A 26,773-nucleotide genomic window follows, 5' to 3' on the forward strand; every position below is an offset into this window, starting at 1 on the left:
TACTGGTGCTGTATGCCGTCTTAGCGCGAAGTAAACCGTGGGAACACAACCGATATAAGGGTATACGAGCCGTCTACCGATAGCGAGCGTGTCGCGACAGTTCTGTGTGTCGTGATAGCACACGCTATCACGACCTACAGCAGTAGGGCGCAGCACGCATAAAACATACATCAAAAGGGCGTGGTCGCGAGAGGTGACCGCGCCCTTTTTCACAAGTTCGCAGTTTGCTGCTCAAGCAACACAGCCCCCAGCCGCATCAACACCCGTTGATGATTTTTCGCCCAATGAAAGACGGGCAGGGCGTTTCCCTCTCTGCTTGGAGGAGCCATCGACGACAGGCCTCGCACGCGTAGCGATGTTACCACATGCGCCTTTTGTGCGACGAAGATGGCCGGCTCGTTTCAGTTGTGCTTTAGCCGCGTTCGTTCAGAGCGCTCGCGTGCTTTACGAGGCGCGGGCGATGTTCTCGATTTGGATTTTATGCGAAACATGACGGCATGCTGTGTATATCCAGACGCGCACATAAAAGCACACCTCACGAAACATGCATGAAAGGTGGTTGACTCCTGACCCCACCCCCGAATAAATTCTGGCTGCGTCCGTGTTTGGCGCGTTCCAAAACTGGCTTGTGCAGAGGCAGGATAGCCGCCACCACCTCTGCCGGGGTGTCTCCAGAACTCTACTGACTGGAAAGATCGAAACAAAGTGTTCATTGTGGTCTGCAAAGAATGTGCTACAAAAAAATTAGAAAAATCGGCAATGTGGCGGCAGAAGAAAATGTGCACATCGTATACAGCTGATCGCCAGCGACGGGTTTTCGCGAACCATGCCGTCGCCAACCGAAAATCTGTCTCTTACAGAAACTCTACTAAAACCACTACGCCATAAATCATTTTTTCGAAGTAGCGAAGCGCCTACTACGCGTCTTTAAGGCAATATGCGCGCCTAGCAGCTGCAAAGTTTGTGTGACTGCCAATGATGACGATATGATGAGGACAGTGAGTAATTACGGTTGAGACTTTTGCAGTCGGTGGGAAGGTTTAAACCACCCAATCATTGCGCAATTATCAAAATAGTGTGATGATGATGGTGAGGGTGCAGGTGATATTGGCCAGCCGTTGTAGCGCAGTGGCGGTGACGTTAAGCTGTTTAGCGCTCAGTTGAAGCTCCCATCGCAGATACAGTGGTCATATTTCGGCTTAGACGCAATAGAAATCTACGTATCTGACACATAGTTCGCAAAAAAAAAAAACGTAGCGTTCACTAGCACGCCTTGCCTCTGATTTCGCTCAGTAACAAAAATTACGCCACAGTCACCTTCCCGCCGCGTGCTTCGCATAACATTGACTCTCACGGTACGTGGTATCTGTTTATGCACCTGGCGTGGCTCTGTGGCAGAATACCTGTTTTCCACGCGAAAATGCTTGGGTTCGATTCCTGTTGGGATCCTAATTTTATTCTTTCCATTCGTCGGGTCAACGCTACCAATGTCAGTTTTTCTTAATGCTCTCGCATTTAAGCTACCATCGTCTGTTCTCGCCGTTCCTGGTAGATATAAACTGTCAATCACATGTGGCGCATACCCTACACCGCAGCCCGTGGCAAACGGGTATGTGCCACACATGTCTGGAGGAAAGGGTTTGACGACATACGCGACACGATTTTCACGTTATTCATGTCATGACCCGACAGTCACATGCGTCAAGTCCTCTTACCCACTCATGCCAATTGTGGTCTACACCAAGTTAAGGAGGCGATCATGAGAGCACCCAGACGTAGGCGGCTAGATAGATAGATAGATACGTAGATAGAAACGCTCAAAGTGCCAAAGGTTCGCTAAGGAATGCTTCGCATTTAATACCCATTCATCACACAATGGTAATCCGCAACGAATGTGTGGTTGAATGCTTCCCGCCCACTGCAAAATGGTCAGCCATAATTATTCATCGTCATCAGTCGCATGCAGCTTCAACAAACTGCCCATAATACCTTACATATGTGTATTGGGTACCTTGCTTGCCCGGAGAAAGACTCATTTTGGCTTAGTGGGTGCTGTCCTACTTCACAAAAATTATGATTTATGGTGTAGTCGATACCATGTGGAAAGCCGAAACTTCAGACACAGTTGGCCTTGCCCCATCACGAAGATGCGTTGAGAATTCGCATTAGGAGTATCGTAAGCGTCGGTGAATCGTTGTTCTTGTCTTCTGCTGACGGCAAGTTTCAATGACAATTTATAGCTGGAAATAAAATAAACAAGTGCCTGATATCATGTCCCTCTTAGGGCTTAACAAAAGAGGGGAATTCACATGCAAGATTGCGTGTATTCTCGGGAACTGTATGCACGTTGCGTTTTCCTTGTTTTATAACTGTTCAAGGTTCGGTCCCTGGCAGCGGCATGTTGTATTTTCGTCCACTTTACTTTGTTCACATCTATATGACTGTTTCTGCAATAGACTAAAAACAGCACAATTAACGCCCCCTATATGTTCCTTGGCGTCATTATCTGCTGGTTTTCATGAAGGTTGAGCCAAACAAAGAAACGAGCCCTCAAAATTTCCTTCTTTCGTAACCTAAATAGGTAATGCGCTATATTGAGTAACGAATACTGATTTTACCAAAACTTTGACTCTCTTACTTCGAATACTTCACTTGCAGACTCTGAAGAGCTGGGAGAAGTGTCATATGAAGGTATGTTGGAACTCAAATAATTTTAGACTGTTTCGTCTTAGAGGCATAAAGATATGTCGTTGTGATAGTGGGTGAGATCTCTGAAATTGTCTGATGAATGCGCGTAGGATGGCTCTTCTGACTGCATTTGTATTCTGTTTACTGTGTCATCCATGTTGCGACTTGTATACGCAGGTTGCGAGATTCTGTGTAAGACTCGTTTCTTTCTTTTTCACTAGTTCATTACTAATATTTCGGGCGGTAACACTAAGGGGGTGAAAAGCAAAATCACATTTGCTCTGCTCCGGGTTAGGCAATGCTTTGTAGGGAGTGACAGAAAACTGCGCTAGCTCGTAAGGATTCATCTTAAAGAATGCAAGGTGTGCATAGCGGACACAAGCGACGAGAGGAAGACGACACAAACGCCGACAGTCAACTGAAAGGACGCATAGCGGCTGAAATGAAATTCGGCACAAATTCTTACCTGTGCTTGCGCAGGTGTGGTTGCCCCTCCTGTCAGTCGGGCACATAGAGCGTTCTACGCGAGTGATAACTGTTCAGGTGTGATATGCGCCACCGTGCAGCGAAAGAATGAGCAGGTAGCAGAGAAAAGGTGGACTTTGTTACGCACACCAACGAATTCACGCACACCAACGAGTTACGCACAACGAATTACGCCAAAGGCTACGCACACCAACGAGGTTGCTGAAAACTATCATGGCATAAATGCCATGATAGTTTGCAGCAACAGGCTGTTCGGCTAAAACATTCGGCAGATCCCACGCTTTGTGGGAATCGGTGTCATGAGAAGCAGTCAGCGAGTAGTCCTATGCTGCATTTTTTTGGCTTTGAGCGAAGCGTTACGAGGTGGATCGACGTGTTTTTTGTAAGTTTAGTGGTTGTGTGCATATTGTTGGCCTACCGAGCACGTCGACAACATTGGCGTGTAAAGGTAACCTATGGTCTGACGTAACGTCAGCGCTCACGTTAGAGCCCATACGTGAGTATTGTGGAAACCAAGTGCACTTTATGTGCAATCATGTAAATATCATACGTAACTTTCGTTATGTATTCCTCTGTGTCGAGCAATCCTTCAATATAGCTTGCTGAATCAAACGAACAAAAGTGTAAAGTTTATTACACTACTATAAAGGCGGAGCCAACACTGGAACCACAGATGTTAATCTGATATGACGCGTGTATCGTAGAAGTACATATTGTAACAACGTGGGACCGAAAAGCACACGGAGAACCACCAAAAAATGCACTTTATCAATCGTTGAAAAGATTGCAACGTCTTCGTCGTCCCTGCGCTGGGCCAAGAAAACTCGCGCTGCTTCTCTGTCGTCGCGACTGACACAGACGCGCGGCATTATTCCCCCTTTAAGTATAAATCGCCCCAAAATGAAAAGTTCAGGATGCAAGGTAAAAAACTGAGCTCTTAGTCACTGAAAGTATGGCTTCATCCAAAGCACGTAAACAATTTCTGACGAACGTCTTTGGCGCTTTAAACACTGAGAGCCGTCCGGAAAAAACTCGCAGTTGACGTCACTGACGCGTCACAGTACTGCGTAACGTCCGAAGTACCTTCGCAACAGCTTTTCGGAGAGCCCAGCCGACGAATAGGTGTCCAGACCCACACTTTGTTGCTTACGTTGACGGGTCTGTACCGGAGATTGTAGTGTCTGGCGTCGTAGTGTGTTGTGTGCAACCTAGCAAGTTGTCTAGCTTCTTCTGCTTCCTGTGTGAACTCTTCAGCATCCGTCTCATTGCCGTCGTTTTCGTGAGGGAGCATGCGTCTAATGTTGTAGTAATTTTACGGTCGTAAATGAGGCTCAAGGGTGTATTCGGAGTGGTCTCCTGACGAGTCGTGTTGTACGCAAATGTGACGTAAGGTAGGATGTCGTCCCACTTCTTGTGTTCCACATCTATGTACATGGTTATCGTGTCAGTATCGTGGCAGCTCTTAGGCGCCGTTCCTACGTTGAGCGGGGTCGCCGTCGGTGGCGTAATCGCGCCAACAAGTACGTGTCACAGGGACTGGGCAAGCCCCACTGCCTTGTCCAACGAAAACGAAGTCTGTGTTATAGGAACTGGACAAGCAAAGAAGAAGACGTGAGTTGGTCGAAGGCGCCCTTAGGTACCCCTTCCTGCGTTGAGCGCCGTCGCCGTGCTGAAGAAACACATGGAGAGCCTCTGAAACAAGTACCAAGCCATGCACAAGGCCCTGGAAAAGACCAACTATAATTCAATGGCGCATTTCTGGGGAACATCATGGTGTCATGGACAAGGCAGTGTACACTTAGGTTCTCCGAGCGGGTACTCTTTGCCCCACCCTCATGCTACCCCGCACCGTGCAGCAAAAGTGGGTGAATTACTTTTAGCCATGGGTGGCGTCCATCCTACATTTAAACATGGATATTGAGATAGTGCTTAACACGTACGCGTGTGCCGCTTACGTGGTGGAATACGTAAATAAGGCCGACTAAGGTATGTCGAAACTGAACTGGGCAGTGCAAAAAATTCTCAAAGAGAAGGGCGACATGGATTACACCGAGGCATTGAGACATCTGGGTGTCATTTTCACGCTAATTTTGTGAACTCAATAAAATTACGATTTCTGTGGAATTCTAATGTTTATTTTATGAATTCATCGCGTCAGCACTGCCGATGTCGGTTTTTCTTAACGCTCTCGCATTTAGTTTAGCAATGTGTGTAGTCGCCATTCATGGGTAGATATAATATGTCAGTCACCTGGGGCACATGCCTGTACACCGTGGCCTGTCGTAATCGGGTGTGGACACGTGTCTGGAGGAAAGCGTTTGATGAAGTATGCGACCGGATTTCTAGATTACGCCTGTCAAGACCAGACAATCATATTCGTCAAATCCTCTTACTCTTCCATGCCAATGTTGGTCTGAACTAAGGAGGCGATTTGACAAGTTAAGGATTTTACAAGTTAAGGAGGAATTTTACAAGAAAGCAATAAACACCACATATGTACTGCTACGGTAAAGACGTCATATCGGATTAACTTCTGTGGTTCCAGTGCTGGCTCCGCTTTTATACCAGTCTAATAAACATTACATTTTTATCCTGTGATTCAGCAAGCTATACTGAAGCATTGCTCGAACCCGTAGGAATACATTGACAAAAGTTACGTAAGATACTCACATGATTGCAAACCATAAAGTGCACTAAGTCTTAGTTTCGATACTACTGACCTATGTACTATAATGTGAGGGCTGATGTTACGTCGCACCATAAGCTACCCTTTACGCGCTAGTGTTGTCGACGTGCCTGCTAAGCCCATGATGTGCACACAGCTACTGCACTTAAAAAATTGCAGTGGCTTAGTCAGCTATACCAGGATATACGTAGCGTTAGAAAAAGTTCAGCTGATTATTCTTAGCTTTCCAGATTGTTTAGGATTATTAGCCTTCCTTTGTTCGTTCTTCGTACGCTGAACCGCTAATTGCCAGGCAACTACTTCGGGATCCGATGAGATAAGCTTCTCGGCTCTTCTGCGCCGTTGAGCAGCATTTGCGCTCTCCTTCTTCATGGCGTTACCCACCTGCAAACGCCAGTACCCGATGTTAAAGAGCGAATCCCAGGTAGCCCAGCTGAGCAAAATTTAGTGAGTCTGAGCGCGAGAATGCCTGGCTGATCAGGTTTTTGTTGAGTCTAGGTTTGAAAGAGCTCTGCTGAGCAGAATACTGGTCACATTGAACTTGAGCCAGCACGGTGGAGCAGAATTTTGGTAAGTCTAGGTGACATTTCAATATAATATTGATTATTTTGTGTCAGAATGAGCCTCGCTGAGCAGACGTTTGAAGAGCCTCAGTCAGAGTGAGCTTAAGAAAAAGCAATTGAGTCGGAGTTTGCCGGGTCTGATTTACAGCGAGCCCTGCAAAACTGAACATTGGTGATATTGGGTCCGATGGGTGAGTACGGATGAAAAAATTTCGGTGAGCCTGAGTCTGAGTGACCCTGTGCAAAAACGTATTTTTTTCACTTGTTCTCAGTCAGCTACCTTTATAAGCCAAAGACAGGATTTTTGCTGGCCGTCTAGGTGAAGGCACGTAAACCACCTCCCCTAGACTCGAACGTCCCCATGTAGCAGACAGCTTACAAAAAAAATCTTTCTAACACGAAAAGTGTTTTGTGCTGGGGTCCAATAAGACTTCACTGACGTCGCTTCCGTGACGGAGTTATGTTGGTAAATTGCACACAAAAGATGACAAAGACAAATTCGTAGAAAACTTTTGTTGAAGTGTATGACCTCGGACTCGAACCCACAACATCTGGGTCCACGACGATAGGTGCCCAGCGTTCTACTCACTGCGCTACCATCGCACATGCGCGAGGTTTCACAAACACGCCTTATATCTCTCACACCTTCTCTTTCTCCCAGTGATCTTGGTTGGCGGGGACGTTAGCGCTGTCTGGGAGCGGTGGAGTACTGCATCATGACACTAACGAGCGCCGACAGGGAGCGCTTCGGCAGTTTCAGCCCAACAAGGCTCTTGGCGCACTTTAGCAAGCTTTAGTACAGCGTGTATAGCATCCGTAACGGTGTTGCATACGTAAGAACGCTGCGTTTCGCATAAAGCGGCACAGAAAGGTAACTACGTCGACGGACGAATATCGCACAGTGAGTGCTGTGGTGCTGCGCAAGCCATGCTACCGGGAAGCGGAACGCCTTTCAGCATTCACAGCTGAAGCTAGGAACTCTATTTCCCGCATACCTGAAGCGCTGTGTGGTATATACGTGAGCACAGGCGTAGGTTATCTAATTACTGGGGTGCACACACTTTTGCGCTTCTCTCGTCAAATCACGATTTAAATGAATGCACATCGAGTACCAGTGTTTATTATGCGCTTGTGGACACCACCCTTGCGCGGTATCCACGATATGGTGTGTAGCCCGGTGGATGTCAGCTACCGAAGCTACCACAAGGGTTAAATCATTACCGTGGACGTTAGTCTTCGGGATGGAGATGTGTCACTAGGTGTCAACGTGGGGGCATCCACTTGAAACCGTGGACGGCTAGGCCACGAGCGCCCAGCTCGCGAGGCGCTAAAGAGATCTCACGTGAGGACGAGCGCTCGGAAAACGTATTCTACCTGCTTTTTATATTCCAAAACGGCCTAAAATTTCAATGCGAAGGTGGTTAACCACAGTTTCACATACTCCCGTGAAAGCAAAACCTTGAGCATAATGTGAGGAGGGCTGTCGGCATTCACAGCGATGCTGGAAGAAATCTACGTACAGTTCAGGAGTTTTTCAGATCGAGAAATACTGCTAGTAAAATAACCACGCGCTTTTAGGATTAGCCACTGCAGCTACTGACACTACGAATGGTGAGCTTTCTATGCCGCCGTAAAAAACTGGATCGAGAAAAATCGGTTGCCGGTCCCTTTAAGTCCTTGTTTAGATACGTTGGATTAAAAAACTCACAAGGTCCATTAAGCGTTTCCCTAAGATAACTGAAAGGCGAAAGCCATCTTCTGCTCTTTCTTCTTGTCAGTCGATGTATTATTTCTCCCCCGTCCTCTAGAAGAGCTTTCTGTACCTAACGCGGTTTTTAACTGTCTCCGTGATCGACCCATCAATCACGGATGCTGTGCAAAGTGACCATGTTGTGTGAATGCTTTATAATATGATTCACGTTATGTGGCGTCATGGTGACGTCATAATGGCGTCAAAAGGTTTGGTGATTTGAGACGCCATATGGTGACGTCACCACGTGATGGTGATCTTCTGCATCACTCGTGTTGACGCGGCCGAAGCGGGACGCCCACGGTCAATCTTCCCGTTCGATGAGGCAACTAAGGCTTTCGCCATGATAAGCTACACGACGTTTGCTGGTGGATGTACACTGCGAGCGAGTCAAATGCTGCGGCTGATGTGTGCTGCATTTATGTTGGCAATAACATTCCTTTTAGGTCAAGCTTGCATTCTCCTGACACAAACACTACGTGCTAACAAGCCCATATTTATTTGTTCCGCTCTCAAACTCAAGTTGGGCCTTTGCAACCCCATGTATTTTCTTGGAGCTTTATTTATTTGTGTAGGAATGATGCCGCGCAGTTTGCGTTAGACAAGACACTGCTGCCACGAAGTGCTGGGCAACTCGCCAAGTAATGCTGCCCATAAAATTTTGCATTTTACCCTTTACGCGTTGTTGTCACCCCGTTTAGCAGCTGCAGGTGCTTACAATATGTTCTCTTGCTTTCATGGCTATTTGAAGTTCATGTGGGTCTTTGTTCACAGCCGACGTTTGCAGCACAAGTCCGGCGAAAGCTACTCCATTTTTTTTCTTTTCCTTGGCGTTGCATGCTCCTACATGCTTGGCCTCGTACACCGCTTCTCGTTTCACCAGCAATCTCTCAGTGGTGAAGCTTTGGCCTCTGAATTTCTTCTCGGCAGAGTGCGGCAAGTTAACTGGAATGCAAAGGGAATGATAAATAACGAGTATATTAAAAAGGCGTCGCATTTGCTCACGCTTTGTGTGAGCACCAAACGAAACGAGAGCACTGAAATAAGGAACAGGAGCAGCGGCAATTGCTCGCTGAGAATACCGGTCGATATGCAATCCGAGGCACCTTGTCAATTGATATTGAAACGTACACGAATTTAGACCACAAAAAAATTTCAATCGTCTGAACGGCGCATCACAAGTTGCCGTAGGCGCGCCGGAGTCGTACATGTAATCAAATTGTTCTTGAACTGATCTGATAGCGTCCGTCCTATAATAGTTGCTTGTGCACTCACAAATTCTCATTTAGGGGCGAAGCTCCTTAAGGCGGCACCCGTTCGTCCCTCGTAGTCGTAGTCGCAGTGCGTAACCAGCCTTACGCTTTGACCTCCAAGGTGGTGCCGGTGGGAGATTTTTCCTGTGCGTTGTTGAACAATAAAAAATTCGCAGCGGTAGCTAAAAGCCGACTTCTTCTGTCTCTCATTCCCATTAGCAGCCATTCTTTACCTCCAAGGTAGTGCCTGGTGAGATTTCTCCTGTGCGTGATTAAACAATAAAAATTTTGTTCAAAACGCCGTTGATTGATGAAATAAACCAACGAAAGACGCCAGATGTTTTGTAAAAGCAAAAGGGAAGAACGCCAGATGTTTCTAAAGCAAAACGAAAAGACGCCAGCTGCTTAACGAAAGACGCCAGATGTTTTCTAAAGCAATGGTTTTCTAAACAATGAAAATTCACAGCGTACATGTAAAATTAAAGTGAGCTGCAAGTCGTCATAACTCATCGAACCTTTAGTATAAACGCGCCCGATCTCACGTGGGTGATGATGTACTGGGCAGAATTCACGGAAGATTCACGGTTTACCGATGAACCTCCGCAGCTTCGCCCACTCATCATCATTCACTCCGTGGATATGCTGTGATTTTTTTGCGGCATGAAGTTCACGGCGCGGTGCCAAAACCCGCTCGTAGCGAAAACGAAACCGCAAGTACAAACATATATGGAGACGCTCATATATGCATATGCACCGTCCATCACCGCGAACCCGTGCGATCGTTGGCTTGAGGCTTCTTTCTGCTATGTTCCATTGGTTATACAAGCTGTCTGCTTCAACAAGATATTTCACATAGCTTTTACTCAGCGACTGACTACCTTTCACGCAAGAACCCGTCCCAGGGGTCTCCATCGCGGTGACCGCGTGAAGCGGGCGCTCCGTTTTATTGCGATAGAAATTATATGAACAGTCTCCACGGGGTTTTGCCGTCGCCGTTGTCGTCGCTGTCGCCATCATGTCCTTCTGGAATGAAGTCAAAATTGGTAAGATCCCCCCGCGCATTGTATCTTCTACCGCTGGTAAAAGCGCGCGAGTGGGCGCGACGAACGTGGCCGAAGCAGAGATCAAACGAGCCGGCCTATTTTCGTCGCTCGGAGGGTGCACGCAATAATGTCACCCCGCTCGGGAGGCCTGCCATCAATGCAGACAGAAAACGCCCCGCCCGTCTTTAACGACCATAAAAAAAGACACGAAGTGGAGGGCGGGGGAGGAGGAGCTTGTCGCGCGAGCATCCGCTTTGAACTTTCAATCTAAGGGCGCGGTCGCGATCGCTGGCGCGCGCGCTATCTCGAAAGCCATCACAGCGGGCGGCTCGTATACCCTTCTACGTGCTGCGCTCTCGACGCGAAGTGACTATGCGGAGAGCATCTCTCCCTGGAGCGGCCGTATTCTCTTACACCAGCGTTTTCTAGTTACGTGAAATCGGATACAAAACTGTTAGCTGCCAGCCTCACTTCGTGTAACACTACAATTTGTTGCTATCGCATTTATTGCTTCGCCCTTGCGGTGACACAGTGACTTTTTTCTGCAAAGAAATAGCCACTGTAAACTATATTGTGCTTTCTGCTCGTCCAAACTTAATATTTTGACAGTAAAGAACATATTTCGTTTGAAACATGCTTACAGAAATGTCCTGGAGGGCTTCCGCGAGTTGTTCTTGTAAAGCGCCGAGAGCAAAACCTATAGCGAGCGCGCCGGAGGTATCCTACCTAACATACAATCGAGGCGCGTCCGATAGAAGGCGGCTCCGTAACTCCTCGCCCCCAATAGCTGCCAAACACCAATACAAATTGTGAAAGCTCTTACATGAATGTACACTAACTAATCAACTAATCATATGAAGGCATGGTTCACTTTCGTCATATACCGATTCCTATGATGGTGCGATGATCAGGAGGGATCAGCCAACGCGGCGTTCCGGAGCTAATCGCGGAGGCCACGACCGATAGTCTCAACAAGAAGCCGTGTGACGGGAGATGGCACAGCAATGTAGCTTTTCCTCTCCCAGCCACACGCTGCAGATTCTGCGGACGTTTGCGACCGACAGTACTATCGCGCTCAATATGAGCTACATCACGCGAGCGCCTTGCCGAGCGCCCTGCAAAGTTGTACAGTTGCGCCGATGATGGCATATTTTCGAGTTATCGGGAGAGAGTTTGGCTGCTCGTGCGAGCGCGCATCGCCCCCACTAGCTTGCTTTTTAGATGTGAAGCATCTTATAGCGGAGTTCAATCCGGTGGTGGTGTGCGGCGTGACCACCCTTACTGCGCATGCGCAAGACCTCTCCACACACCTCCTCTCCATCTCCCCTCCCCATTTCCACTTCCCATTTGCCCTCCCCTTTCCCTCTTCCCCTCACCCTCACCACTTCCAATCTCTCCTCCCCCTCCCCCTCTCCCTCTCTTCCCTCCCCCTCTCCATCTCTTCCCTCCCCCTCTGAAATGCGGGCTCTACATGCCGAAACGCTGCTTCGCATCACCTCATGGTCCCCTTTAGCGGGAGATGGGGTGCTTTTCGAAGCTGATATCACCGCAGGGCAAAACGAAGCGAGGGCCCCCGCCTTGCAGAGCGCTTGGCCACGCGCTGGCGTGATGCAGGCCATATTGAGCACGATAGTACGTTGTAGCATTATATTGGACTATGAAATTCGAGTAATGCCGGCCATCTTCAGCGCTAATCAAATTGGTTGCTTATTGTACACGATAAGAACATCGTAAAGAAGTCAATAAAAAGTAAAATATTGTGCTGGTGGCAAAGACACAATTTTACAACCAGACTAATGAAATTTATTACGTTGAAGTGCTCTGAAAAAACAAAAAAGTACCGGGAAGGAAAGGCAACAGAAGGTCGTAAGTCGTGAGCCAGACGAATGTTCTCCTAAAAAGAAATACGACGCGAGATTGTGTTCAAGATTGCAACATAAGAATATGTTTAATCTTTATCGTTTTCAGACTGGTGCCCATATGAAACACTCAATACCGGAGAGAACAGTGTGAGTATATTCAGATGTTTCAATAGATAAAGTTTACTATACGCACACCCGTGTATTTACTCACCTAGCACTTTGTTTTCCGACTCTCTCCTCTTGAAACGTTACAAGCACTAGTTTTCTAAAAAGAACTACGTGCACATACCACGTTCAGATATGCATTTAGTGCTGTTCCATGTCGCTCCGAGCAGAGAAAAAAAAGAAAAAATCCGGCAGGTCTCGCGTCTGCTGGGAGTTGATGTTAAGCGAAGCAGTAAGAGAGTACTAGCATTGCCATATTGCTTTTTTTTGCTTTGAGATAAGAGTTGCGAGTTGGATCAACGCCTTGGTGCACTTCGAGTAGCATATCGTGGGCTTACTAGGCACGCCGACTGTACTGGCACCCGATGATTAGCATACGCTCACACATAACTTCGGCACTCAGGTAACAGCCCACATGTCTCATTTATCAAAATGAAGTGCGAGCAGCATTGGTTGGCGTATTCCTGCGGAGACGAGCAGCGGCTGACTGCTGCTTCTTAAGTAATAGAAGTACAGACGTAAATTTCAATATTTATTGCATTGTTATCAAGGCGTATTGCCTACACTGCGATCACAATTGACGTTGCTCCGACATTACATCATTACAAGGTCTTTATCCGATGCAGTTTGAACCACTGCCTTCACTCTGTGGTAGAATTTACGGGACTGCCACACAAAATGCCTGGGTTCAAATTTCAGCTCGAAACGTGTGTTTTATTCTTGTAGCCCATCTGATGTATCGCCCACCGGCAATGATGCCGACGCCACCACCGAATTTTCAGCGACACGGGGACCTTAGCGCTAGCGCGTTAATATTTCCACAATCTGCTCTCGACGTTCTCGAGTTGATACACTCTGAATGAACAGTGGCCTATAGACGATTTTCCGCAGCGGCGCACGGGCGCTGCCATGTTTGATCACGTGATCGTAACTGGCCTTCCCCCAGCCATTTGCCCCAGCCAACGCATTGGGCCAGCGATGCGGCCGTGGCCGTACCACACAAGCTGGTTGCAGCAGGGTGTAAACAAGTCACATGCTTGCGCAGCAAAACATAGTTCTACATGTAATCGCCTGAAAGTTGAAAACGTTGAGACATTTGCGTTTGTTTGGCACGTACCACGCCACAACGATAAGCGATATGTTTAATCTACTTCGCATTTATGGTGTATGCCTTTAATTGTTGTATTAGCAACCGCCAGTAGCTGGGGTTACAAGCCAACATGGCAGCACCCATGCAGACGCGACAGCCCGCTTCGATCCGAACTGGCGCTTGCTACTTGCCCGTTGTCCTCCCAGCAATAAATGAATGGCAAAATCGGCCATCGCTTTGAGTCAGCTCACGCTGGAGAAAAAGCGTCAGGTATGCTTTGTCTTATTATTGCGATCAGCTGCGTTTATTTAGCCATGCCTGCTAAGCCTTGCCTCCGGCAGTATGAGAATGAATCTTGGAAACACTGCAAAATACCGACGAGAACATTGCTCTCGAAGCTTCAGGACGCGAATATAAAGCAAATAAATGCGTAGGTTTTGAAATTACGGGCCACACTGCGCAGGACGACGACGTGATAAATTCGAGGCGGAAGGAAACTGCATCCACAGGTGCCGCCACGTTTACTTTTCCGGCGCTGCCGTCTGCTCGCTTTTACTCGCGTGCGCGCAGACGCTATGGGAACGCCGAGCAGACGACGCGACGCGGATGGAGACATATTTAGGAGCACTGCGAAAGGCCACGGCAGGGGGATGGCCATGAAGACGGCCACGGTAGGGGGACGGCCACAGTGCGGTGGCGCCATCTAGTTTTCATTGAACAAACCAGCTGCGGAAAATCGTCTATACTCGCATTCCATAGCTCATGGTAAGCTGGTAGGGGCCACACGTGACTGAGTGCAATAGTGTCCTGACCTACGCGACCGCAATGTCACGTTATTGGTGTCATGACATATTTATTACATGCGAAGCATTTCATAGCGAAACTATGGAAATTGGAGCGTTTCTATCTATCTATCTATCTATCTATCTATCTATCTATCTATCTATCTATCTATCTAGCCACCTACGTCTGGGTGCTTTCATAATCGCCTCGTTAACTTGGTGTAGACCAAGATTGGCATGGGAGGGTAAGAGATTTGGCGAATATAACTGTCGGGTGATGACAGGAATAACGTGAAAATCCTGTCGCATACGTCATCAAAACCTTTCCTCCAGACACGTGTAGCACTACCCGTATACCACGGGCCGCAGTGTACGGGTATACGCCACAGGTGATTGACAGTTATATCTACCCAGGAACGGCGAGAACAGACATTGGTAATTTAAATGCGAAAGTGTTAAGCGACATCGGCAGCGTTGACCCGACGATTCGAAAGAATAAAAATTAGAATCCCAGCAGGAATCGAACACTAACATTCTGCGTGGCAATCACGCATTCTACCACAGAGCCACGTCAGGTCTATAAACTGGTTTGGAAAAACTGCCTATGCAGGCGTAACGCCGGTGCAACGTCAGTTGTGGTTTCGGTGCTGGCTATGTAATTTTACAAGAAAGCAATAAACATTAGATATGTACTCCTACGACACAGGCGTCACATTAGATTAATGTCTGTGCTTCCAGTGTTTGCTCCGCTTTGGTAGCAGTGTAATGAACATTACATTTGTATTCCGATGATTCAGCAACCTATGTTGAAGCATTGATCGACCCCTGTGGAATACATTAACGAAAGGTACGCGTGATAATCACATGATTGCAGCATAAAGTGCACTTAGTTTCGATAATATTGACGTATGTACTCTAACGTGAGGGCTGACGTTACGTCGCAATAATAGGTTACCCTTTAAGCGCGAATATTGTCGACATTCGAATGTTGTCGACATATCCATAAAAGCGCAAATGTTGTCGAAATATCCATAAAATACAGCATAGTACTCGATGACTGCTTCGCATGAAACCGATTCCCCCAACGTGTGGGATCTGCCGAATTTTTGTGTTCGTCGTACGCTCAAGTCCTCCTATACCAATTTTAGCATGTGCGCAGTTAACGAGACGACCATGGATGCGCCCAGATGCAGGCGGCTAGACAGACAGACAGACAGACAGACAGACAGACAGACAGACAGACAGACAGACAGACAGACAGACAGATAGATAGATAGATAGATAGATAGATAGATAGATAGATAGATAGATAGATAGATAGATAGATAGATAGATAGATAGATAGATAGATAGATAGATAGATAGATAGAAAAGGTAAAAGAGACTATGGTTCGCAAAGAAATGCTTCGGATTCAAAAACGCGCACTCGCATTATGCGCATGGAGCCTTTGGAAGATGCGTAAAAATATGCTAACACTTATGGTTTATCACTCAAGCTTGTAACAATACGTATTAACCACTGCTAGATGTCTGTCCGTTCTAAACGAGCCATTGCTTCTCCGTCACAGGCGGCTAGGAAAGTAAATGTGTGGGAAGTATTTCTCTGCAGTTACGAAAGGGAAAGGGGCAACCACCCGTTTGTGCCACGAAGCCACAAGAAAATTCAAAAGAAAGCTTCTTAGTTGCCAAAAATTCGTCCCAGTCCTGGGATTGAACCCGGCACCGACGCCTATCCGGGGCGGTCGCTCTACTAAATGAGCTAACGAGGAAGCTATCAGTTGGCAGCGCGAGGGCGAATTCATCGACAACTTGAAGCGCCGTTTGTAGCACGAAAGCACCAGGAAATTCATACAGATTCCTCAGCGACCACCCCAGAAAGGCCTTGATCGCGAGTTCGATCCCGCAACAGGACGAATTTTTCTTGAACTAATAAGCTTTCTTTCTGAGAAATTCGCATGGATTTCCGAGTGGCTTCTCGCTGCAAGCGGGCGTTCGTTAATTTACCTGTTTTAAGCTTTCCGCCACCTTGCGGATTCGGCAGAAATGATTTGCAATATTTCTGTGGAGTAATATGTCGCGTCACAAAACGTAGCAAATATAATTTTGACATATGTTTATATTGTAAAAATTAGGTTTTCCACGTAAACCATTATGCTCTTGTATCGATCATGAAATACGTGTTTCCTCTTTCAGTCTTTGGTACTCAACTGTACAACACCTTGTGGCCTCGTCCTGAACGACACCATGCCCTGCGTGGTGAGTATACCTGTAGATATATATATATATATATATATATATATGTATCCTACTTTATCTTTGGACATTACAGTAGAGATAGCAAACAATTTCCTAACACTTTGCAGGAAGGTGTTTGCTGTATTGTACATTGAAGAGTTAGAGGTTTAGACGAGTGCCAATATTACAAGTAGCCATAAAATTAATAAAACCTCATTAGTCTGTTGACTTACACTTTCAATAAACATCAAATAAGCAATAATAGTAGTTGCCTGTAGACCGTTTCTTTGCCATCTTTGTATTCGTGGTTCATGCCTTCCGGTTTAATAATTTGCGCAATTCCTAAATTTACTGAGTGCTTTTGTGGCAAGCTGTGAGTCGAAGTGCATACAAATATTAAATGGATGAAGCGCTTGAATTGTAGATACAATGTGAAATGGTTATTCATAGACTCGTGTTTCAAAGAAAGTAGGCTATCGAGCAATGGTACTTGAGCAACAAAAGTCTAAAATTATCGGTAGCGGTATCTAGCAGAATATTTCCATCCATGACCAGCAATCGCCATCCTGAGTCTAAAGATCCCTCAAATAAGTTTTCTCTGTTCTCAGCATTACGCCTAACGGCAGTTTTCGAAAGCAAACTATTTTAAAATCAAGTTGTAAAAAGTTGCCTTCCTTAGGCCCATAAGAAACAGACACTAAAATTGCTAAGAGAGAGAGAGAGAACAAACCTTTTTAATGAAAACCAGTCGTTCCTCGATTGTGGGAGGCGACGACGGCTAGTCGGCCAGGAGCCCCTGCTCCTTGGCGGCTGCCTCTGCACGCCCCGTGATCCAGACCTGCACGGCAGGGTCGAAGCTGCGCATCAACCTTGACAGACGCGGTCACTGTGGTTCTTCGACGTGCCCAGGCAATGCACCATTCCCATCGGAGCGACTAAGATACATGCCTGTGTTGCCAGACCACTTTTTGTCTCGTTCCTTGTAATTGACGAATTACATGTCCGACGCCTAGTCACGGGGATATACACTCGCGCGAGACGCGGCCGTTCACACGATCGTGGGATCGAACCACATAAAACGGAGGCTGTTTGAGGTAATCGATGTATCTTGCCCCTTAATTTGGAAAGAAGATAAAGAGCCACTATCCTTTCAGGGAGTGACGAGCAGTGCGCAGGGAAGAATTTAATGAAATGCGATCGTGCATAATTCAAATCGATTTCATGTATAGAACATCTTACGTAAGACATATGGACGCCGCTACCTTGGGCTGGTAAACGTTTTTTATATCGTGACGTGAATTAAATAGGTAATGAAACGTCGAATGCTCCAACCAGCCGTTTTCACGCGTATGCGCCAGCCCCGGGGATTCCCTCGCTGGAAATCAAGGGCACCGAGGGGGAAGACGGCATGTTTGAGGCGCTGTGTCATGACGTCGACGTCGATTCAGGTGGCTCGCCAGCACAAGAAGGTGGACGACGAGTACCATAACAGCTTGTCGAGACGGGGACTGCCGAGACTACCGATGAGAAGCTCGAGAATGCGGGTGGCGCTACTGAGGCGGGCAACGCGTGTCCCGAGGCAGCACCAGGTGATGGGGAGAGGTGCGGTGACGACGGGGGTGCAATAGAACGTAAGCGATGAAGGAATGCGGGAATTAAGCGGAAGTGGTCGAGGACGAGATCGTAGGCTGCCAAGGCGGCGAAGAAGAGACCTGTGAGTCAGCACTGCGAAGAGCAAGTCGGTGAGTCCTTCATGGTGATGAAGAGGCTGGGGAGTCCCGGGTTTATTAAGAGGAGGTCGTTGAGTGGATGGAGTTGAGGAGAAAGAAGGAGGGAAGACGTCTCTGAACACTGGGAAAAGAGCAACAACGGCGCCGCCAAAGATAAGAAGACGAAAACACGCAGAATCAAGGCGGTTAGCGGCGAGACAGACGCTGAAACCCGCGTGACCAGAGAGAAGACGTCGAGGATGGAGGCGAGAACGAGGGAGTGAATGTAAAGAACGAGGCGGGCGGTGAAGGGCGCTGGCGGTGACGAGAAGGACGCAGGACGATCACGCAAGAGGGAAGAGTCGAAGAGGAAGACGAGGGCAACAATTTTATCATACAGCAAGAGTGAGACTGCTGTGTGGCACGTCAAGAACGCGTTGGTCAGCAGTGAACCGAGCGACAAGGAAGCAAGGAGAAATTGAAAAACCTCTGTAGGTTCATGGCTGTTTGCTCCAAAGAACGCCGGCGGAGACTGCTGGGCAACTAGAACAACATTCATTAGTTAACCCAAACTTCGGCAGTTAGGCAATATAAGAGCAAAACTTCCGGCCCCTAACCTTGGCCCTGGCGGGGCGCACGCCGCGTGCACAAGCGCTCTCCGCGACAGTCTGTCGGCCACTCCCCCATGGCGGTCCACGGTAGCTCTTTATATGTTCCTCCTGACGCGTGGAGCATGCGCACTGCCGTCGGATCATGGCTCGTGCCATATTCATTGGGGGCGAGGGGGTTTATCGGCGGTGATTCCCACCGCCGATAAACCACCGTCCGCCCGTCGAAGCCTGGGAGCACCACGCCCCTTGCCTCGCCGTAACACTCTAAGAAAAAACCGAGTAATTGTGGAGTATTTCTGCCACGCAACAATAATCGTCATCTAGCTTGCTCACGTTTCCTTCTGAAAACCCAGCTGTCGTCAATTTCCTATCAGAATGCTATGTCACGGCTGATAACGCGCGCGCGGTCCGTGACCGGGAAGTGCCGGGACCGCGGTAATAACGCGAGGAATGTAGGCGAGGCGGATGGACGATTATAGTGGCGTGGACAGAAACACTTCCCAAATACTCGCTGTTTTCTTAGAACGTAGGCAGCAGATTTTCTATCTCCCCGCAGAATATGGCTGTTGTTATGTCGATGCGTTCCACTGCCTTGAGAAGATTGTTCAGTGCCGCCTCCATCCTTGCTGGTAGCAGACGTGGCCGATTTCCCGTTGGGCGCCAGATGTAGGTTCGCGGCTGTCTGCTTCAAAGAACACCGGCGGAGACGTGGGCAACTAGAACAACATTTATTAGTTAAAGCAAACTTCGGCAAATAACAACAAAACTTCCGGCCCCCTAACCTTTGGCCCCGGCGGGGCGCACGCACGCGTGGCACAGCGCTCTCCGCGACGAGTCTGGCGGCCACTCTCCCATGGCGGTCCACGTCGCTCTGTCGATGTGCTCCAGACGCGTGGAGCATGCGCACTGCCGTCGAGCCATGGCTGGTGTCGTAGTCATTGGGGGCGAGGGGCTTATCAGCGGCGATTCCCACAACGCATGGCTGATCCCTCCATCTAGGAATCGGTATACCACGAAAGTGAAACGTGTCTTCACAGAAGTAGTTGATTGTTTATTGCGCATTTATCAGCGAGAGCTTGTACAATGTCTATAGGTGTTTGGCAGCTATGGTACCGTTTGACCTGGATGCACCCACGTTGGCGCCTAGTGACACATCTCCGTCACGACGACTAACGCCCATGATCATGATTTAACAGTTGTGGTAACTTAAGTAGTTAAGATATACCTGTACACAGCATATCGTGAATCCCGCGCAAAGGTGGCATCAACAAGCACAAAATAACACCGGTCGTTTATAAAGTGTCGTTAATTGAGGAGAGACATGGCACGATGTGTGCTCCCGAGCAATAGGGTAACCTACGTCTGTGCTCATGCATACACTACCACACTGCGCTCCAGCAACACAAAAAGCGTTGGTGCGCGTGGACGTATCATGACTCTGACAACGAGCCGTCACACGTTAACACCACAGAACACTGCTAGCACGAAGCGAAAGCCAAAGTGCGACTAGGGCGCCTCCTCGATGCTAGCGCGGCCAGCGCTCCTCGCTGACATCGAGACTCTCTAGCAGCCGTGGCCTCCAATAATGCGCGTCGGGAGGTTTCTCTGCCGCCTAGCTGCTCATGTGTGATAGCGTTGCTCTGCCGTTGCGCAATCTCGGAGGCCATCCTCTAACTTCGTCGTCGCCAAACCGCTATCTATTGTAGAGATAGGTTCAGCACAAAGCTTACCCTACGAGGCGACCGGCAAGGGACGCGACGTTCTCCACTGCCGCAGCGAACAAAGACGCTACGGCCGGGTTCGTCGACTCTCCAGCACGGCGCAGAAAAGGCACTCGAGGCAGGATGTCAACAAAAAACACGGGTTTATTAACCCAAGATGCAGCACAGTACGACAGTCACGGGCTTGCATGCCGTAAGGGGAACTCCGCAAGACCGATCGAGTACGCTTGCCAGCGGCGCTACGACTATCACACAAAGGGCAGCAGTCGAGCACGCGAACAAGCCGCCTTCTAGAGCAGCGCGTCAACCTCTCGTGCTAGCCTGAGAGCATCTCCCGCGGGCAGGGTTGCCAGGTCGAAAAGACGAAAAAGAGCCCAAAAATTGGAAAATCTAGCCAAAAAGTAGCCAACATGAGCCAAGGGCAGTAAAAGTAACCAAAAGTAGCCACGCATGTGTGAAAACCACTTCCACATTTTTATTGAAATGACTAAATGCAAAAGCCTTTTGGCGAAAACGTAAATATGTACAGCACGAACACTTCAAAATCACAATTCCCGAGATTCCAGCACAAATTGTTGACTTGATCAATCATTTCATGCATGATGACGTAGAGCTTGGACTAATAAAAAATGACTTCATGTGTCTGCATTACGTTTCTTGAAGAAGTTGCGGCAATAAAAAAAAAGTCTAAGGCATGCCGAGTGCGCTGAACATCACAGTTGCTGACAATCAAGGATAAATTGTTGCCACTTCCGCAATAATTTCTTCCGTGATGACGAATCCACAATCGCAATCCATACCTAAGCCTAAGAAATTATACAAGTGGTTTGTCGGATATCATAGAAGAATTGACTCTTGGGCGAATTGGTACGACCATTCTAGGAAAGCATTAAAAAACCAGGACTCAATAGACAAAGGCGGCAACTCAAGCGTTTACTAATAACTGTTGATAGTTGGCGCTTTTGTTGCCGCCTTTGCCTCTTGTGTCCTGGTTTTTCAGTGTTCACTTGAAATGTCAGATATCCGATTTCTAATACCGATGAGTGCTGAGCGCCCTGGATGACGAGCGCTTTGAATTTCTGATCGCTGAACGCGGTTTAAAGCCGCGTTCAGAAATGGCTGATCAACGAAATGCGGCCCCATGCAACCGTTCTCGCTGAGTCCCTGCAAGGTATCCAGAAGCATTTTTTTCGTGTGTGCACGAAGCTGCTTGACTGACAGGTTATAAACGTGTAGTTTTTTATATGGCGTTGGGCTTGCCCCTGGTGTTCCGGCCTAAGCGGCCGGAACACCAGGGGGCAAGCCCAACGCGAGAAAACCGGTCCGAGACTGATTTTTCCGCCACGCGCCGTACTTTGGCTGCACTAGCTTAAACTACGCGATGTAGACAATGGTCTGCCGCAAATTCAACGTGGCGGCCAGGACGTCGGCGGTGGCTAGCATCGTCGCATTGGCAAACTACCCGTGCAGCACGACAAAACTCACAGCCTCGACAAGGATGCGTTCCTCGAGAGCCTGGCTTGGGTTAAGATTGCCGAAAAGACTGGAATTCGCAGAAAGTGAAGCAGCAGCCAATCAGCGTGCGCCAACGTATCCCGCTTTTGCACAGCCGGCTGAATCAGCTGCCGCCGCAGCTGGCGTGCCCGCTTATGTAGTTTCTGCTGGTGTATCTCCCGAAACCACGGTTTCAAAAGATGAAAGCTATTTCTTTTGCGTGTTTTGTATGCATAAATTGAAATCAGTACGAAATTTAATGCTCAGGAAACGTACAAAATAGAATGAATTCTCGAAGTGGTGAAGGCGGCGACGGCATGCAGGAGAGGCAGAACAAATGTCGACGTTTTCGTCGCGCGCGAACACGGTTTTCCAGCCGCTCTGGTGTTTTCGATTTCACTTCGCTTCTCAAGTGTGAATGCGCCATGAGAACGACTGCTTCGAATGCATCCTCCATGCGTCCCAGAACACTTCAAGGGCTGCCTGAAGACGCCGACCGTGGCGCATACCTCGAGCGACTGCATTCTGGCGTTCTTACCAAGGAGAGCTATAAATGTTTTTCGGCGAGGGTAGCAAGAAGATGCACAATACCGACAAGGTAGAGTCGGAGAACGGAATACGCCTCGCCTCCCAGCAGCCTTCGGGAGGGGCAGGCGATAGTGCGGGGGCGCTGACGATCTGGCGGCTGCGAGGAAGAGCACAAGAAAATGAGCGCTCGAGGCTGAGCGCGCTGGTGATCAGGGAACAGGGCCAGTCACGGCCGGGCCTTCCGTATCAAAATTGTCCACGGGGTCGCCGCGACGCTCTAAGAGGCTCCGGGAGGCTGTCGGCCCTGAGCCCACGACACCGTCTACCATAGCACTGCTCGTGTAGCTGTTAAAACATTAAACGCAAGGTTAATAGACCAGTATTGCGGCACTGGAAACCCATCGGTAAAATAGTCTATATGTGCTCGAACTTTACGGTGACACAGAGCGCATGCGAAACACCAGGAAAATAGCGTAGACATTAAGCATCGCAAGTTGCACCATTCAGTGTATTTATTTTGTGTTCACGTTCCTGTGACCGTGCGCGTACGTATCCTATAACGCTTGCCTTTGGGCTGTGAAATTTAACACGATCGATACAGCATATATATATTTGCAGGAGCTTGCGAGTAGGGCTATATTTCACATTTTTAGTTGAGCTAGTGTTTCCGTAAAGGTAACTTCAAAAACGTTTAGCTACATCTGCCGGTATTCACTATAAGTCATTATTATCACCTGTCTTGATGTGCGCTTTCATGAGAGGATCTAGCTCAGCTACCACGATACTGGTGTCATGGCGAAGCCGGCTTGCGACCAATTACGTGGACAGATATGTGCTAAAACGCGGGATGGTGCAAACAGGTTGCTTATTTCCTCAGCACAGAACATGTATTTGGGTTAGTTGCCCTGGCTGAATATCTCAAATAGAAAGCGCAACAAATGAGGGCACAAGCAACATGTCTTCGTTTTTTTTTCTTTTGCTGCCCCTTAAAGTCTTCACTATCACTATTAGAATAATGTTCGTACCACACATTCGCGGTGTGGATTACGTAAAGGGATCTGAGATGTCCTCCCCGATGTATACGTCTCGTATGGATGGTTCGCATTGTAGTACGTATGTACCAAGTATATGCACGCCATACAATAAATAAGTGAGACGTTCAGGGAAACATGAAGGCTTGGAGAGCCAGGGACGAAAAATGTACCGATGATTGCGGTACTCTCAAATGGAAAATGCGCGTGCGGTTGCGTCCTGGTATCATTTTGCCATACACTGAGGCAAGAATTGAGTAGGAATATATGTAGTACACATTATAGATTGGATCTTCCACGGGCCTACTGTTGTTCGTCGGCGCGTACTGCTGAATTCTGGCGTCTGCGCCACTCAGCCTCTGCTCAGCAGTCCTTTAGCAGCTGCAGCAGACTAAGCGCTTCCACCAGCTATGTCGTCATGGTGCTGAGAGGAAAAAAACTGGCCGGATCATATACTGATCATCTCCGGCGGTGGTGATGAGTCTTGTTTTCGGGTACGAAATGCAGGATCTTTCTACTCGTTGAAGGTAGCAGAGTAATCCAGCCGGCTGCCGCCGCTTGCGTAGCAGTGTTTAGAAATAATCGATGAGCATCGTCTTGGCGGCGGCGATGAGCTTATGCATCACCCGAATGAAGTGCGTGGTCCTCCGACTAGTCGAATGTGCAGAACAATTGAGCCTATCGCCGGGCGGTTGCGTAACACATCGTTCAGAAAGAAACTATGAGAGTCTGTTTCGGCAGCGCCAATTGCTCGGGTCTCGTGACTTGTCTTAGGTTGTTCTACGAAAACTGGCTCACAGCCACGACGGAATCCGCTCCATAAATATACAACGAAATTGCAGCACACACACAAGTCGAAGCGTCACTTGCAATCATTTATTGTTCTTGATGCCCCACCAAATACGCATTTGACCGAACGATATTCAGTGAACTACCCTAATTACACACTCAGCGGGCTGGTTGTATTCATTCTCTGTAAATTCGTTGTTTTAACACGAAAGCGTTTAATGCCGGGACCCACCAAGATTTGAGTGACGTATTGGCGTCACGTAACTGACGTGAAAAAATGCACACGATCAGATGGCAAAGAAAAATGCTCTGTCACCGGGAGTCGAACCCACAACCTGTCGGTCCGCGATAAATGATGCCGGCACGCTATCTACTACGGCACGGTCACACACTGAAGGCTTTGAAACGCGTCTTTTGTCTCTCACACTTTCCTCCCGCAATGCTATTGTAGGCGGAGTGGTGTCGGCGTCTGGTAGCGGTAAAATGAAGTAATGCATTATGACCGTGGCCTCCGCGATTAACTACGGCAAGGCGTCGTTGCTAAGCGGCCGTCCCATTAGGCGCATTTTTATTAGGAGAAGTGCAATTTTGTGAACGCGATAACACACCGCGAGGTGGCGAATTTAGACCAAACCTCGGCCTCGCTCATAGCATCTATTATTAATAACAACTCTGCGACGCGCGCCTGCCTTGGCCTGTCTCACCTGAGTGCAACACCGCGTTCCCCGCTTACGCTCGCTCCGCGAAAAATCGCAGCCGGGCTAGAAGACGCGACGCGCGTTGCGTTTCTCTCTAGTACCGTCGTGGTGTTCAATAGGAATGGCGACCATGTTGAAGTTCGGCGTCCAATCAGCGACGCTCTTCTGGCTGTCACACCGCTTTCTCCGATTGCTCTCACCGCTAACTACTACTGCGCTACAGCTACCACAAAGGTTCGTTAATCGTTCATGGACGCTAGTGGTCGGGTTGGAGATGTGCCACCAAGCGTTAACGTGGGTGCATCCTGGTTTGAACGGTGCCTGTAGCTGCGAACACCAACATATATTGTGCAAGCCGATTATATCAATGTACGGCAACATTCAACCACTACTGTAAGGACACGTTTTTACTTCGTGTTACACTGATTCATATGACGGAGGGATCAGCCATGTTTATTTTTTGGTGTTTTATAATTTGCCTGCGAGTGAAGCCTATAATTCACATGATCTAATTTTCTTCCAGCCAGTGTGCCTCCGTCCACAAGATCCTAGAACGCTTCATTTTTTGTTCATTGCGAGCGCTGTCTTTCATGTATTATTGCCAATCGATTTCGAATAGAGTAATCAACATTCGTACCTTTCACATGGTAATATTATTTTACTCTTCAAGCAATAAACACACTTCTTTCTCATTTCAGAATGCCACAGACCCACCACTAAATTTGCCAGCATCAAAATTACACGTGCACTGTTGGATCCTGTCACATGGTACATGTCCTTCAAAACAACACAGTGAAGGTGGATTGTTGGGCTAATGCTGTTGAGAGCGAGGGGAGAAGAACTGTTGGAAAGGGCTTACTCGGTGCAGCTATACTGAGCTCTCAAACGTACCGCTGATGCACGTGACATGTTGCACGTGAAATATTGAGCGACTGTGAAAATAAAGCAGATATACAAAATGCTGTTTTACATAGCGTCCACATAGTTTTGTCGGAAAGCTCACAGAAAATTCAGTCGTGGCAATTTTTATTTTTGGTGAAAACGCAAAGAAGGTATTGTGGCGCAGCGTAAAATACCCTTTAATAAATGCCATGATCCTGTGATGTTATTCTGATAATACGTTACACAGCGCACGTTACTCAATTTCACCATAATCAATACTGTGGTGCTTAGCTTTTGAAATGCCGCTAAGTGCCACTCAAGGCTTCGCGGTAAGGTAGGGACTGAAAATAAAAAGTATAGTTGTTTCTAATGCAAACTTTTTGTTTGTCATGTACATCTATCAGACGCCGTGCTAGAACTATAGATTTTAAAAGAGCTTTTCACATCACTCCATTAGTCCATTTGAGTTCTAGTTTTCCTCGCAATAATAGTTCGCCTTCAAGTTTCCTCGCCTGCAAATGCGAGCAAAAAGTAAATGGTGTCAGCGCCGATATTTTAACGTTCACGTTTTCTTCCTGCGGGAGGGTTCATACGCAAAATAATGTGCCATATTTATGCGAAAATAGGTCGATCAATGATATTGGTGAACCCCTAGCTATTTTGCCGAACGAGAAATTAAAAATTTCGAATATACGTCGAATATCTTT

At 47.9% G+C, this 26,773-nt stretch overlaps 1 protein-coding gene across 2 annotated transcripts in view; it reads left to right on the top strand.

The window, feature by feature from the left end:
- LOC119388886 (uncharacterized) overlaps positions 1-26,055 on the top strand; it is a 41,285-nt gene extending 15,230 nt beyond the window's left edge. For both annotated transcript variants that reach the window (XM_049414841.1, XM_037656257.2), the window contains 4 exons: positions 2,659-2,691; positions 12,438-12,478; positions 16,562-16,624; positions 25,883-26,055. In XM_049414841.1, the coding sequence (XP_049270798.1) occupies positions 2,659-2,691; positions 12,438-12,478; positions 16,562-16,624; positions 25,883-25,999 (254 nt within the window). In that variant the 3' untranslated portion in view covers positions 26,000-26,055. The remainder of the gene's footprint in view (positions 1-2,658; positions 2,692-12,437; positions 12,479-16,561; positions 16,625-25,882) is intronic.
- The last annotated feature ends 718 nt before the right edge of the window (positions 26,056-26,773 follow it).

The sequence above is a fragment of the Rhipicephalus sanguineus genome, chromosome 4, assembly GCF_013339695.2.
Source record: "Rhipicephalus sanguineus isolate Rsan-2018 chromosome 4, BIME_Rsan_1.4, whole genome shotgun sequence".
Classification (NCBI taxonomy): Eukaryota; Metazoa; Arthropoda; class Arachnida; order Ixodida; family Ixodidae; genus Rhipicephalus; species Rhipicephalus sanguineus.